This window comes from Neolamprologus brichardi, chromosome 19 (assembly GCF_056152115.1).
Source record: "Neolamprologus brichardi isolate AB-2024 chromosome 19, ASM5615211v1, whole genome shotgun sequence".
Taxonomy (NCBI): domain Eukaryota; kingdom Metazoa; phylum Chordata; class Actinopteri; order Cichliformes; family Cichlidae; genus Neolamprologus; species Neolamprologus brichardi.
In genome coordinates, this window is record NC_142122.1 from 14,427,341 (window position 1) to 14,444,042 (window position 16,702).

Consider the following 16,702-nt stretch of genomic DNA (forward strand, 5'->3'; position numbering starts at 1 on the left):
CATTTGTTTTGCAATTTTCAACAAGGGTCGTGCTTTAAAACTAGTGACATGGGTGTTTACATTTTTCATTACCAATATTGTATGAATTAGTGTAACTTATAGTCAAAGTGTATCCATAGAATTCAGCCTTGGGGGATGCAATTACAGGATGCAGAGGCCCATCCATAATGCAAGTGCTGCTCTGAACACAACTAAACTGGTTATGCTGCTCGTATTAACAGGGATGTGCTTTTGTGGTGTTATTATTAATGCTGTTTGCTTTGGTGATCAGGGGCTCTTTGGTGAGGTTAAGGCATCAATGCTTCTTTAGGTGTAAAAAGGATTTAAACATGCCTCTTTTTAACATTAACCCTACACATTAAAGAAAAAAGAAAAGCATCTTAATAATATCCAGTCCATTTAAATGTATCCATGGGTGGCTACTAAAGCCAAAAGACATTTTATGCTTTTCTCTGCAATGACAGTCTCAGTGTTATGCTTTTTAAAAAAAAAACAAAAAAAAAACATAAACCTGCCAGCTGATATTGATATTTTTATATATTTAATCAAAATAGATTATGTGGGTGTAAAAAAGAGTGGCCACAGGGGTTCTGTGAACAAACACAAGAATAAACACAGAAGGCTCCACAAAGTGCTGCAGGACTTGCTGTAAAGTCTCCAAAATTAGATTTCCCTGTTTATGTCAGTGTGGCCTCATGGCGCATAGTGATCTGCAAAGTGAATGAGTTTTGGTTGACCTTTACTTAAGTGGATCTGAAGTACAAAGTGAAAATGTATTTTTTATTATCATTATTTTGTCCTTGGGGCTTGGTGTTGGCAGAGCAAAAAGTGGTCAGTCATATTTATTTGACGCTTGAGCCTTTTTAGTTTGCTGTATGTTGTAGTAAACAACAAAAAGCAAGCATTATTTCATTATCCATGCAAAATTAAGCTATGAGGACAATGTTTCTTCAGTGTGTATGTTGTCGGCAGCCCAGCGGATAAATCCAGTGAGAACACTTATGCCTACACTGGTATAGTACAGTGTATAACCTATAGACTGTTGTAGGTTGGCATCAGCATTTATGAATGGTTATTTTCCCTGTGGGTGGATGTCATACATTTGTCATGTGTGTGCCATGTTGGCCTAGTTACATTACAGTGGTGCCTCTCTGTTTGCTCTTATTAAAATTCCCACGTATGCACACGAAAGCCTTGCATTTATGTCTCTGGACCTTCTATCCATCAGTCATCATTATAAATAAATAATTTCTGACTTTCGCACTCTGAGATGTATACAAATGACAGGGAGCAATAGTGAGTGGGTGGTGAGACACAGAATATGTACAGGCTGCAAGTGAGCGGGACCCAGGTGTGAAATCAGTAACTGCAGCAACAAACAATATCATCGCTTCTTAATGACAAGTATGAGCGACAGTAAAGTATAAGACTGCACAGCTTTGACCCTTCAGGGCCTATGCTATGCTTAAAGCATAGCCGTAAGCCTAACCTGATATGGTGTATGCACTACATGTTCCAATATAAATATCCTCACTATCCATTTACTTATTTTGGCTAGAGTAAAATAGGTAAAATAATGTGACACTTCTTAGTTTGGTGTAAGCTTAGGTCTGAAACTGTTGATTCCAACACAGAGGTATAAAGTTCAAATGTATCAAAACACCTGCTAAGAGAAGGTTCAAACACTTGCCACAAACTGATTCACAACTCCTTGAAGGCGTCATAAAAAATTCAATGTTAAAAGGGGAAAAAAAATGCAAACTTAGTGTACTTCTCCACAAATCAAGCATACCAGCAGAGATGCCAAATGACTTCCATATGTAATACAGCTTACATACTGTAAGTGCCTGATTCATTACCTGGGCATTAAAGTTGCATGTGCCCAGAAAGGGAAGGTCGCAGCCAGATTTACTTTATATAAAACATCACAAGGACAGTGGAGGCCCTGCTAGTACTAAAATACAACCAGGGTTGTAATGGGAGAGGTATCATATGTTTTCATATGAAATACAGTCAGCAGCCTGTTCTTGAGTTGTGGCTAGAGCTACAACAGAGACTGTCAGCTGTTGCCTTAGAAGCCAATCTAAAGGAAGACCTAAGGCAGCAGTATTCGTGAGCAGTGAAGTAATATTGTGTGCTATACAACCTAAACTCCTTTGCAGATTGAAGAGGAGTTGAATAAGAGGGAAATGGAGGGAGGGGAAGGCCTCTTTGTACACTTTGTCACTCGCCTTAGGGCTGCTTTCTTTGAACAAACCCAAGGTCACACTCAAAGAGTAAGGCCCAGTGAAAGAGATCAAATCAAGAAGCAGGATTTTGTTGTTGGTATTATTATGGAGGCATTGTTTGAAGCCAGTAAGGTTTTAAAGTTTGGAAAGAGTAACAGCTGACATAAGTTGTGGAAAAGCTGCGAGCGGGTAATTAACTTAAACTGTGGAGATGTAAACAATTTAACTGGCTTTTCCTGGAAAACTACAGACGCCATGTTGGAGACTCACGACCCACTTATACTGCCTTTAGCATACTAATGATTCCAAAAGTGCATAATGATACCGATATATTACAGCAGCCGTGGCGATGTTTAACTACAATCATAATTCATCACTGCTTCCTCACTAATAGTGTGTAATCAGCTTCTGCCATTCACCATTCACCAAAGCAGAACAACCACTCACTGTTTAACTCTCCACAATTTCCAATCGTGTTTCCTTTTCATCAAAAAAAAAACTGCTCATGAGCTGAATGCAGATGTGCGTTTTAACGGCTGGAGCATCAGCTTGAAGCTCATTTTCAAACAGCAGGCCGAGGCACTACTCTTCAAAGTTTTACCCTAAATTGTAGCTTAATTTTTATTTAAAACACATCAATACAGGCTGATGAAGCTACTTTGCAATTATCTAGGGGGAATAGATTATTCATGCCAAAATGTATAATTGATGCTTGCAGAATATCAAAAGCAGCACACTATAAGAAACATTTGGCATAGGTCTATCAGGGAAAGATGTTATTACTTCATACTTGGCTGTCACAGTCCATCAAGTCTCCCTTTCATTCACCCCAGGACTTCTTTCAATATGCAGCCACTCATTTTAGGTGCAAAACAGCTGGGAGACATTTGCTATTACAGTGCAAACATGTTGTAAAATAAGATGGCAAGGTGAAATTGAGAAATTATGTGTTGTAATATGACAGTTATTGACAGTTCATTTAGCCCTGACTCCCTTGGTTACTGTTGCTACATCCATCAATTATCTGGTCTCACTTGGCTAAATTTTGTTTGATAACATTGATAGACTTATAAATCAAAATCTGAGGAATTTTCAAGATAGTAAGCCTTCCATAAGCTTAGCCAAATACATGTTTGTCCCTCTGGTGACAAGAATTTGGAAGATCCCATTAAAAATCTCTAGTTTGACTTTCCATCTACTGAAAGAGATCTTTTACGAGAAAATTTCAACCACTGGATGCATTTTACTGCTGACTCGTATGCTTTTGGCTATAGCGAAGTCAAATTTATAACTTAAAAACATATGGCATTACTTGAAATAGAAAGACCCACACCCCTGTTTTTGGAGTGTGGGTCTTCTGATTGATTTCAGGCTTCTAAAGTTAACTTCTGCAGGGTCAAACATGTTGATTTCATCTGAAAATTCCACATGAACAAATCCAACTTTCTGGGACTATGGGACATGATACGACCCTAGTCCTCAGCAACTCAAGATCAATTTAAGATCAGTTTAACATGATCTTTCCCCTCTTACACCCCCTTCTCACTCCCGACGCGTAATATACCGACAATTTGTCATGTCACGAGGTGTTCCATGGGAACGCAAACGGTGACCGTCTGCGTTCCTATGCTACACACCGGATTGTGCATGAAATCGAATAGAATGACGCTCCTGCAGTAACACACGTTCAGCCATGTATTCTAGCCCAAACCCTAACTATAACCTTATCCCTAACGTTAACCACCACCTTAACTGCGTTAGATAGTGTTTTCCAAAGCGATTTAAGTAAAATAAATGTACAGGTGTAGATTCATTCCAAACGGTTCTCATGTTTCCTCATTTTTCCGAACTCGTAATATAGGGACGTGTTGGGTGGCCAAAGGCGTAACATACCTACGATTTGTCACCTTGGGGCGATTGTGCCTCAAGAGTTGGGAGTTCGCCTTGTAATCGGAAGGTTGCCGGTTCGAGCCCCGGCTTAGACAGTCTCGATTGTTGTGTCCTTGGGCAAGACACTTCACCCGTTGCCTACTGGTGGTGGTCAGAGGGCCCGATGGCGCCAGTGTCCGGCAGCCTCGCCTCTGTCAGTGCGCCCCAGGGTGGCTGTGGCTACAATGGCAAGCTACATTGTAGCCACAGCCATCCTGGGGTGCACCAGTGTGTTTCATCCAGTGTGTGAATGGGTGGATGACTGGTTGTGTGAAGCACTTTGGGGTCCTTAGGGACTAGTAAAGCGCTATACAAATACAGGCCATAGTGTAAAATGTTACGCTTTGGGAGTGAGAACGTGTTGCCTCTTAATGTATTACAATATTAAATCCACTAGCTAAATAATTTTTGATCCCACCTGTGACACCAAAACAAAACTTGTATGTCAGATGATTATTATTATTATTTGAGTGTCACACAATAAAAAAAGCTTTGAGCATATGGACTAACAGCAATGTGCTGGCAGGTATTGCTATTCCATCTCCATCTCTTCCCAACTTTTGCTCGGTGGTCAATAAATCACACCTGCTCCAGTGAAGATTGAGCACACAAAAGGGGATGAGGAACCATTGCTCTTTCTCCTGACCATATTTTACCTTAAGGCTTCTTTCCTAAAAGGGCAGAGATTCATGATCAGGGAAAAACAAGGGGAACTGGACTCCAGTATGCAGTAAAAATGCTGGTTTGTTTTGAAATGTTGCTGTTCTGAAATGATTGAAATGTTAGTTACTGCATCTGCAGTAGATGGGCTGTGTTCTAGCATCCTCTCGTTAAATTTAGAGCTCAGCAGAATTTAAGGCACTATTCATCCATCCATTTTAATCCACTCCTTCCAATTTAGGCTCACAGGGGGATTGGAGCTAGCATCCTCTAATTAACCATGCGTGGCCACAGAGATTTCTGCAGGCACTGTCTGTCTGGACACTTGGCTGTTCCTGTCGGTGGCGCTGTCACTTGGTGTTCGCTCGCTCTGTGGTATAGTATCACTTCCTGTTCCTGCTCAAACACAGTGGTGTTTCTGAGTAGCTTATTTGCTTAGCAGTTTAATTAAACAACTTCTAAATACATTCTTTTTTTCACAGTATAATCTTCACGTGCTTCATCCGAAGCACACTTTCTGTGTACTCACTACCTAATTTATAGCCAAAGTATTCACTCACTGTCTCTGTACTGTTTCGCTAGCTTAGCTCGTAGCCGACCCGTTAGCACCATGGCTACTTCACCTGTCCCTTCTGCACTTTCTTGCTCATTGTGTCAGATGTTTAGTTACTCCTCGGCCTCCTTTAGCGGTAATGATATCTGTAACAAATGTAGCATATTTGCAGCTCTGGAGGCCAGGATTACTGATCTGGAGACTCGGCTTCGCACCTTGCACTCACCCTTAGCTAGCCAGGCCCCTGTAGCTGGTGCAGCCGAAGATAGCGTAGGCCCCGCTAGCTGTTCCCCGGCAGACCCCAAGCAGCTGGGGAAAGGCTGGGTAACGGTGAGGAGGAAGCGTAGTCCTAAACAGAAGCCCCAGGTACACCACCAACCCGTTCATGTGTCTAACCGTTTTTCCCCACTCGGTGACACACCCGCTGGGGGTCAAACTCTGGTAATTGGTGATTCTGTTCTCAGACATGTGAAGCTAGAGACACCGGCAACCATAGTCAATTGTCTTCCAGGGGCCAGAGCAGGTGACATTGAAGGAAATTTAAAACTGCTGGCTAAGGGTAAACGTAAATTCAATAAAATCATAATTCACGTCGGCAGTAATGACACCCGGTTACGCCAATCGGAGGTCACTAAAATCAATATTGAATCGGTGTGCAACTTTGCCAAAACAATGTCGGACTCTGTAGTTTTCTCTGGTCCCCTCCCCAATCAGACCAGGAGTGACATGTTTAGCCGCATGTTCTCCTTAAATTGCTGGCTGTCTGAGTGGTGTCCCAGAAACAATGTGGGCTTCATAGATAATTGGCAAACCTTCTGGAGGAAACCTGGTCTTGTTAGGAGAGATGGCATCCATCCCACTTTGGATGGAGCAGCTCTCATTTCTAGAAATATGGACAAATTTATTAAACCCCTCAAAACATGACTATCCAGAGTTGGGACCAGGAAGCAGAGTTGCAGTCTTACACGCCTCTCTGCAGCTTCTCTCCTCCTGCTACCCCCCCAAAAACCCATCTCCATAGAGACTGTGTCTGCTTCCAAAAAGACAAAAAACAAACTAAAAACCAGCAACAAACAACTTAAACATTTACAAAGAAAGAACAATACAGTATCCACATCTGAACCAAAGAGTAAAACAGTGAAATGTGGATTATTAAATATTAGGTCTCTCTCTTCCAAGTCTCTGTTAGTACATGACTTAATAAATGATCAACAAATTGATTTACTCTGCCTTACAGAAACCTGGTTGCAGCAGGATGATTATGTTAGCTTAAATGAATCAACACCCCCGAGTCATTCTAACTACCAGAAATCTCGAAGCACAGGTCGAGGGGGCGGTGTGGCAGCAATTTTTCACACCAGTCTATTAATTAATGAAAGACCAAGACAGACTTTTAATTCATTTGAAAGCCTGATGCTTAACATTATCCACCCCAGCTGTGTAACTCAGAAACCAGTCTTACTTGTTATCATCTATCGTCCACCTGGGCCTTACACAGAGTTTCTGTCTGATTTCTCAGACTTTATATCTGATTTAGTTCTGAGCTCAGATAAAATAATTATTGTGGGTGATTTTAACATCCATGTAGATGCTAAAAATGACAGCCTCAACATGGCATTCAATCTGTTGTTAGACTCAATTGGTTTCTCTCAAAATGTAAAAGAACCCACCCACCACTTTAATCACACTCTAGATCTGGTTTTAACATATGGCATAGAAACTGAACATTTAACAGTGTTTCCTGAAAACCCTCTCCTGTCTGATCATTTCTTGATAACATTTACATTTACAATAATTGATTACGCAGCAGTGGAGAGTGGACTTTATCAAAGTAGATGTCTTTCTGAAAGCGCTGTAACTAAGTTTAAGAATATAATCCAGCTACTGTTATCATCGTCAATGCCCTGTACCAACACAGAGCAGAGCAGCTATCTGAACGCTACCCCAACAGAGGTCGATTATCTTGTTAATAATTTCACCTCCTCACTACGTACGACTCTGGATACTGTAGCTCCAGTGAAAACTAAGGTCTCTAATCAGAAGTACATGACCCCGTGGTATAATTCTCAAACACGTACCCTCAAGCAGACGACTCGTAATCTGGAGAGGAAATGGCGTGTCACAAATTTAGAGGATCATCATTTAGCCTGGAGAAATAGTTTGTTGCTTTATAAGAAAGCCCTCCGCAAAGCCAGAACAGCTTACTATTCGTCACTGATTGAAGAAAATAAGAACAACCCCAGGTTTCTCTTCAGCACTGTAGCCAGGCTGACAAAAAGCCAGAGCTCTTTTGAGCCAACCATCCCTTTAACGTTAACTAGTGATGACTTCATGAACTTCTTCACAAATAAAATTTTTATCATTAGAGAAAAAAATACCAATAATCATCCCACAGATGTAATATTATCTACAGCTACTTGTAGTTCCATTGATGTTAAGTTAGACTCTTTTTTTCCAATCGATCTTTCTGAGTTAACTTCAATAATTACTTCCTCCAAACCATCAACGTGTCTTTTAGACCCCATTCCTACAAAACTGCTCAAAGAAGTTCTGCCATTGATTAATTCTTCGATCTTATATATGATCAACCTATCTCTAATAATCGGCTATGTACCACAGGCCTTCAAGGTGGCTGCAGTTAAACCTTTACTCAAAAAGCCATCTCTAGACCCAGCAGTCTTAGCTAATTATAGGCCAATCTCCAACCTTCCTTTCATATCAAAAATCCTTGAAAGAGTAGTTGTCAAACAGCTAACAGATCATCTGCAGAGGAATGGTTTATTTGAAGAGTTTCAGTCAGGTTTCAGAGCTCATCACAGCACAGAAACAGCTTTAGTGAAGGTTACAAATGATCTTCTTATGGCCTCTGACAGTGGACTCATCTCTGTGCTTGTCCTTCTTGACCTTAGTGCATCATTCGATACTGTTGACCATAATATCCTATTAGAGCGATTAGAACATGCTGTAGGTATTACAGGTATTGCACTGCAGTGGTTTGTATCATATCTATCTAATAGACTCCAATTTGTGCATGTAAATGGAGAGTCCTCTTCACACACTGAGGTTAATTATGGAGTTCCACAGGGTTCAGTGCTAGGACCAATTCTGTTTACATTATACATGCTTCCCCTAGGCAGCATCATTAGAAGACATAGCATACATTTTCACTGCTATGCAGATGACACCCAGCTCTATCTGTCCATGAAGCCAGATAACACACACCAATTAGTTAAACTGCAGGAATGTCTTAAAGACATAAAAACTTGGATGGCCACTAACTTTCTGCTTCTCAACTCAGATAAAACTGAGGTCATTGTACTCGGCGCTGAAAAGCTTAGAAATTTGGTATCTAACCAGATTCTTACTCTGGATGGCATTACCTTGGTCTCCAGTAACACTGTGAGGAACCTTGGAGTCATTTTTGACCAGGATATGTCCTTCAACGCACATATTAAACAAATATGTAAGACTGCGTTCTTCCATTTGCGCAACATCTCTAAAATTAGAAATATCCTGTCTCAGAGTGACGCTGAAAAACTAGTTCATGCATTTATTACTTCCAGGCTGGACTACTGCAATTCATTATTATCAGGATGTCCAAAAAACTCACTGAAAAGCCTTCAGTTAATCCAAAATGCTGCAGCAAGAGTACTGACAGGGACTAGAAAGAGAGAGCATATTTCTCCTGTTTTGGCTTCCCTTCATTGGCTTCCTGTTAAATCCAGAATTGAATTCAAAATCCTGCTCCTCACATACAAGGTCTTAAATAATCAGGCCCCATCTTATCTTAATGACCTTGTAGTACCATATCACCCTATTAGAGCACTTCGCTCTCGCTCTGCAGGCCTACTTGTTGTTCCTAGAGTATTTAAAAGTAGAATGGGAGGGAGAGCCTTCAGTTTTCAGGCCCCTCTTCTGTGGAACCAGCTTCCAGTTTGGATTCGGGAGACAGACACTATCTCTACTTTTAAGATTAGGCTTAAAACTTTCCTTTTTGCTAAAGCATATAGTTAGGGCTGGACCAGGTGACCCTGAATCCTCCCTTAGTTATGCTGCAATAGATGTAGGCTGCCGGGGGATTCCCATGATGCATTGAGTTTTTCCTTTCCAGTCACCTTTCTCACTCACTATGTATTAACAGACCTCTCTGTATTGAATCGTATCTGTTATTAATCTCTGTCTCTCTTCCACAGCATGTCTTTATCCTGTCTTCCTTCTCTCACCCCAACCGGTCGCAGCAGATGGCCGCCCCTCCCTGAGCCTGGTTCTGCCGGAGGTTTCTTCCTGTTAAAAGGGAGTTTTTCCTTCCCACTGTCGCCAAAGTGCTTGCTCATAGGGGGTCATATGATTGTTGGGCTTTTCTCTGTATCTATGAAGCGCCTTGAGGCGACATTTGTTGTGATTTGGCGCTATATAAATAAAATTGAATTGAATTGAATTGCTTAACAAATGCTACATACTCCTGGTTTAGATTCCCAAAGGCTAAAGTCACTAACAAAAATCTATAGTTTCATAACATTCATAGCTTTCATCCAAGAGAGAAATACTACACCTGTGGATAACTTCACTGTAGTGAGCTCTTACTAATCAGGATACAAGATTAAGACTTAGTGAATAGATATTTTTATTTTTATTTTTTTTATTGCACAAATACATGATTACAGATGTACTGGTCATACCACTGGGTGGAGGTGCTTTACTGTTGCCTAGTTTGAAGAATTCTACTAGAAGGCAGTTTCATGCTTCATTCCAAGAATAATGAGAGCCAAAAACAGAGATTTGCAATTTCCTGTTAGTCAGGAACTTGATGGTCCCATTTGCATGCTTTCTTTTAATATCATTTTGGCACTTTTATGGCTTTATTTGATATTTGATCAAGATGGTGGAGATAAAAAGAGAGAGAGCAAGCAGGGGAATGAACATACAACAAAGTGCCAGCCAGGTGGGAACTGAATTGGAAACTCGTGGCATTTTTGCTAGTGTGGTTTATGCCCAAATCAGAGAAAGAGAAAGGGTGGGAACCTGGAGCTGGCCATTTAACCACCTGCTGCAGCATTACTGACTTTTCAGCATTTTCTGTCTTCAATATGAGATAATTAATGTATCATTCTGATTCTAGGAAAGACTGCATAAAAAGCAGTCGACAAAACCAACCCACAGTACTACTGAATGCTTCCCCCCCCCCCCCCCCCGCTATTCTGTATTACATGCATCCATCAAGTGGGAGTAAACTACGAAGTGGCCCTGCATTGAAGAGCACGACCTCTCCTTCAACCCATCTGTTAATGGAGACGTGTCAAGCAGGGCAACATCTCTTAAGGGTTTGTATAAGAGTTCGTCATTAGCAACTTTTTAATGTTGTTTACTGCCTTTTCACTCTCTCTGTGTCCTTGAATTTATCATTTTTTATACCCAGAGACATGAGAAATGACTGCATGTACAGACATAAAAGACAATAAAGGAAAATAAATCAGTGACCTGCCTTCAAATTGCATTTCTTGATAAGCTACCAGAATAGAAAACAGACCTATCAAAGCACGATTACCTGCTTTTCATCTATTTAAAGCACTGATTGTTCCCCTCCCCCCCCCCTCCCCCCCCATGCAAACAGCTCTATGTAATTTGTTTAAGCTGACTGTTTGCATTCAACCTGTGTGCCTCTAAATATGAAGACACATGAAAATCTGGGTCTGTTGCAAGTTTTCACTATCTCAGGACTACAGCTTTCATGTAAAAGCAATTGCTGAAAAAGCAGACAAAAGAGGACCGGAGGGGAAATAAATTCTTCAAGATGAAAAGGCTGCCGTGACATTATTACACTCTTCAAATTAGCCACGACTATAGAAAGCAGGAGATTTTTAATAGGGGCAGTCAGTTCGTGGAGAATTCACAGTGAGATAATATCATTATGTAACTCGATTTTTTTATGAAGTTGGGTTTAAAAAAAAAGAAAAGAGAAAAAATGGCCTAGATTTACACTTCGTGTCTATTTCCAAAATTGTGTTTAGTGAAAAATAATCTAGTTTGCGAATAAGTCAACTTGAATTTCTATATCTGGCTCAATATCCAGGGGTGGTGGTGCGCAAATATGTCTTGCTATATCTCCAGCATGTCTTTCTAATTCTAAATTATCAGCTTTAAACACTTGCTTTTTATGTCACCTGGCAAGTAAACTAAAGTGGTTTTGTGTCTATATACATAGGTCTGCTTGTTGCTGCTGTCAACAACGCTTTACTTCATCATCCTGTCACTCTCATCTGTACTCTTTAACACAAGAAGAGATGTACAAAGCCTGTCAGGTAGAATGACTTGGGGCTATAATTTCACGAGAAATCATGATGGCTTGCCATGAAGAGACAAATCAGCCCATCCTTAGGTATAAATTTGGCCAGGTAATGAAAATATTTTAAAGCGAAAGAAATAGACATGACAGGGGATTACATATAACCCTATATGACAGAGGTGGTTATAGTGCATGTATGAAGAGCTAAAAAATGAGTAAAAGGCAAAGGCCACTGGGACACCCTCCACTGGATAGGCAGACCCTTAAGGGTTTTGCTGCCCTGTGTGGCAGATCTGTCAGCTGAAGCACGTTTGAGACTGGCAGAATGCCCAGGATGTCTGCGAAGCTTGTCTCGGGCTGACCTCAACATTAGTTACTAACACAATGATTCATTTTCTTATGCCTTAACATCTGCCAGTTAAATAACCTAACAGTGACAGCCTCAACAAGATGCTAAGATATACACAATATAATTAACATCAAAGTAGCAGTATTGGGGAAAAAAAGAAATTCATAAGTATGTGGATGTCAAAAATTAATCTTGATATCCACAGGGATCTAAGGGAAGCTGTGTGAAACATTTCTCAGTTCAGTCTAATTGAATAGATAAAACGCAAACTGCCGAATCGCACTCAGCTTAGCATTCAAAAGCTTTGCTGTGATTGTCGCCTATTAATCCATGTTTCACAATGCTCGAGGATGCCACCACTTTAAAGCTAATGCTGTATACCCTTTTTCCATTTCAAACCAGCGAAGCATTGCTGCCAAATGCAAATCATTCACCAAACGCAAGAGTGCACACATTGTTCTGTCAAGAGCTATTTAGCAATGTTTCTCATATAACATACAAAACCATTTTAACAAAAACAGGAGTGAGAAATGCTGAAAAACAATAGCCAGTAATGCTACCAGTTTCTGTGTAATGGTACACACCGTGCATGTTATTGGTTCTTCTGAATGACAAGCAAGCTACTCAGTTTCTATGGTCAATTTCCTCTTTTCAAATACTACAACAATAATGACCAGTGCATCTTCAAACCCACCAATTTTCTACATAGAGAAAATCAGAAATCTGCTCATCTGAGTTAAAGTTCTTTAAAATAATTTCCAATCTTTAGGCCAGAACAGCTTTAGCAGCATCCGTCATCTTTTAGAGACAAAGTGGTGGTGAAGGTCCAGTGATTTGCAGGCAGCAGAGCTACACTGAGATGGATGGGCAAAAAATCATCCATTGTGAAGTCAGTCTTGAAAACTCCAGGGACATTTGCCTGACTTCATTCACAGTCACCATTACAGAGTGACTCAGGGCACAGGAATGAATTTCACTTCAGTTAAATTAGCCATTACCGATCTGAGAGAGCTGCATTCTTTGGGGGGAAGGTACGTGAATGTTGAAAAAGGTGAACTTCAAAAATGGCAAGTGTGAGGTAAAGAGTCAAGAGCGAGTAGTAAGCCACCTTTCTAGTACCAAATACAAAATTCCCTTTAAAGCATTTGTCATCTGTTTACTGTTGTTTTAGGGCTGAAATTAGTTAAAGGGGAATAGTCTGGTGTGGGGCTAGTAATACACAGCTGTCTTAACTACTAAGCATCGACTATAAAACGATTTTTCACCATTTCATTCAATTCATTCATTCAAAATGAAATAAACACAAGTGCCGAAAACTGCAGTTCCTTTATCGGCCATTTGAAGCTGGTGTTCACATGTTAATTGAACTGAAGGTGTTACAGACACATATGGCAGATGTGCGATCAAGCAAATGTTGAAAAACAAGTTTTATCTACTTACCAAACATCCTTGGAGCATTATCTACTGGTGCGCTGTAAAAGCTGTTTTGCTAACTGAGTTTAGGTCGCTAGGATAAATACATATAATAAAACATATTAACATTCTGTTAGTCTTTTGTTGGATTCATTGCTTTGCCTACAGTGTAAGTATTTCACACTTTTGTCCTTTACTCTTTAAAAACATGTTTTCTTTGTCCATAATATATTACTAACAGACAATAGGACAAAGGACAATATACACTCACTGCCCACTTACTTAGATAAACCCGTTCATGTTATGCTCATTAAAGCAAGTATCTAATCAGCCAATCATATGGCAGCAGCTCAGTGTATGTAGCCATGGTTAAATGACGTGTGGAAGTTCAAACCAAGAACAGGATGGGGAAGGAGGGTGATTTAACTTGGTGTGGTTGTTGGTGCCAGACATCGGTAGTATGAGTATTTCACAAATGCTGATCTAGTGGGAACTTCACACTCAGTCATCTCTAGGAGTTACAGAAAATGGTCTGAAAAAGAGAAAATATCCTGTGAGCAGCAGTTCTCTGTGCTTTGTTGATTCCAAAGGACAGAGGAGAATGGCCAGACTGCTTCAAGCTGATAGGAAGGCAACAATAACTCAAATAACCACCCATTACAGCCAAAGTATAGAACGAGCATCTCTGAATGCATAAAATACTGAATCTTAAAGAAGATGGAGCAGCAGCAGAGTCTGTAGTTTACGTGGGCTCATCAAAATTAAACAACAGAAGATTCGTGTTGTCGTCTCAGAATTTGGCTTAAACGACATGAATCCATCCTGCTTTGTATGAAGAGTTCAGCCTGGTGGTGCTGTGATGGCGTGGGGGATCTTTTCCTGGTTAATTTTGGCTCCTTCTTTCCAACAAAACATTTTTTTAATGCTACAGCCTAGCTGAGTATTTTTGCTGACCGTGTCCATCCATTTATAACTACGGTGTGCCCATCCTCTCGTGGCTGTTTCCAGAAGGATAAACACAAAGCTCAGATCATCTCGAACTGGTTTCTTGCACATGACATAGAGATTACTTTTCTCAAATGGCTTCCACGGTGATCAGGTCTCAATCCAATAAAGCACCTGTGGGATGGGGTAGAACGGCAGATCCACATTATGGGTGTTCAGCCAGCAAATCTGCAGCAACTGTGTGATGCCATCATGTCAATATTGACGAAAATCTCTCAGGAATGTTTCAAGCACCTTGTTGAATCTATACCAAGAAGGTTTGAAGCAATTCTGAAAACAACCGAAAGTCCAACCAGGTACTAGTAATTTGTAATTAAGTGTCATGTGATTGCATATTTCTCAAATATTTACATTTTTTCACTCTTTTTTCCCCCTATGTATTGAAAAGGTTGCTGTCTATTGCTAGTTGTCTGGTATTCATCTCATAAATTAATCAGTTGATCCATCTCTAAACATTACTTGTATCTATTACCCATTTTGGGGACCTTTGCCAAGAATTTCATTTGTGACAAATTGTTTTTCTTCCTGGCATGAAGAAGAAACAATACAAAACTAATTCCAGCATCTGCACTTTTGACTTGTGAGCTTTCCATGTTCTCCATAATGTATTACTTTGCTTCTCTTTAAATCAGGTAATAGTGAACAACAACGTATTCTCAGATGGGTCCATGCTCCAATGCATTTCCATTTAGAGGTCCTTGATTTAAAAAGATTTGGGAGCATTTGGCTTCATCTTGCCTCAAAGAACAGCCCTTGGCAGAAAAAAAATAATGCAATGAACCCTTTAATAGTAGTTGTGCGACGAATGGCAAAGTAGATGGCACCAGATAAACCACAAGCTGCCAGACACTGAGAGAGAGAGAGAGGAGAAGGAGGAGGAGGGCAGGGAGAATATCAAAACAAACCCCATGTTCTAAACAGATGCACAATAGCACATGTCCTCCATGGAGCCAAAATCACTTCAGCACGTATTATGCAAAGCAGTGCAATACCATATTTGCATGAATTACAAAAATGATTTGGGCCAGTGAAGCTGGTGCAATTCAAATGCCAAAAATAAAACGAAATGGAGAAGAGTATCACATCCACGATGTGGTTAAAGCTTAAAATATACATTTGGAGCTCTCATTATTTTGAATTCTCTGACACAAAAGCATACAGAAGTGCAGCAACTCAACGACATTCAACGCCTAATGGTGACAAATGAAGCAAAGAAAACCTGCGAGCTATAAACTTTGAAAGGATAAGGAAGGAAACTAAACTATTTACTTGAAGACTGTTAGAGTGATGCTGGAGTGCAACAACGTCCCACTGGCCCTCACACAATGATATGCGCGCATAAAGACGCGATGGTATCCATACTGAACCATGTTTAAACACTGCAATTATTGGAAAGTGTCAAAGCGTGATATGAACTTATTCCGCGGCCACGCCCTTGAAATCCACGGGCAAAATACATTCATAATAATTTTTTAAAAGTTCAGACAAGCTAAATATATTTGAGCAGTTTGGAGGCGAAGCGTCTCACCTGTGCAGCCATGAATGAGAGATCCATACTGTTGCTCCGTTCAAGCCAAGGCACTCAACGAAAGATGCGAACGTGCGTGTTTTCTTTTCTTTAATTCCCCGTCAGAGCATTTGCCTGCTTTTGTTTACTCGACATCCACCGACTCCGCAAGTTGGTAGGTGGACTTCACGTGAAGCGCATGTCGAATATGAAGAGTGGAAAAGAATATGAGGAGGAGAAATCAAGGGGGATAACGAGGAAGGCGGAAAAGGGGAGGGGGCGAAGCAGACGGGGTAATGAAGAGATGTGGCTGCGAGAGAGACAGCGCGAGTGAGAGCGTGGAGGAGGCAGGGGAGCCGGACTGCCACATAAAACGGAGGAGGTGCAAGTCCTCCCTCTCTATCCTCAGTCTCTGTCGCTCTCTCACTCTCCCTTCGTGTGTGTGTCATGCTTCTTTCTCTTTGTGCCTCCCTGCTGTTTCTTTGTCTCTTCAAGCTGCGTTGTACGTCATTTTCTCATATTTTACCTTTTAATCGTTTTCTTTTTTACTCATTTTCTTCTGTTTTATTTCATAAATCAAAAATGAATGGAAGCGGGGAAAGTATTTTAATCTTTTCCCACAATGAGACTGTATTTCCTAACAAAGACAGCATTCAGTGCTATCATTTTTCATGGAGATTGTTCCAGTCTTTCATTGTGGAGAACAATTGAAAATGTTTTTTTGTTTTTTCAATCATTGAATCTAAAACTATGAAACTATAGCTATTTTTTTTTT

At 40.5% G+C, this 16,702-nt stretch overlaps 1 protein-coding gene across 1 annotated transcript in view; it reads right to left on the minus strand.

The window, feature by feature from the left end:
- The window catches only part of LOC118454758 (uncharacterized protein C14orf132), a 33,071-nt gene extending 16,738 nt beyond the window's left edge, over window positions 1-16,333 (minus strand). The window contains exon 1 of the mRNA XM_035910964.2: window positions 15,949-16,333. Coding sequence (XP_035766857.1) covers window positions 15,949-15,975 — 27 coding nt within the window. The 5' untranslated portion in view covers window positions 15,976-16,333. The remainder of the gene's footprint in view (window positions 1-15,948) is intronic.
- Window positions 16,334-16,702: the final 369 nt, after the last annotated feature.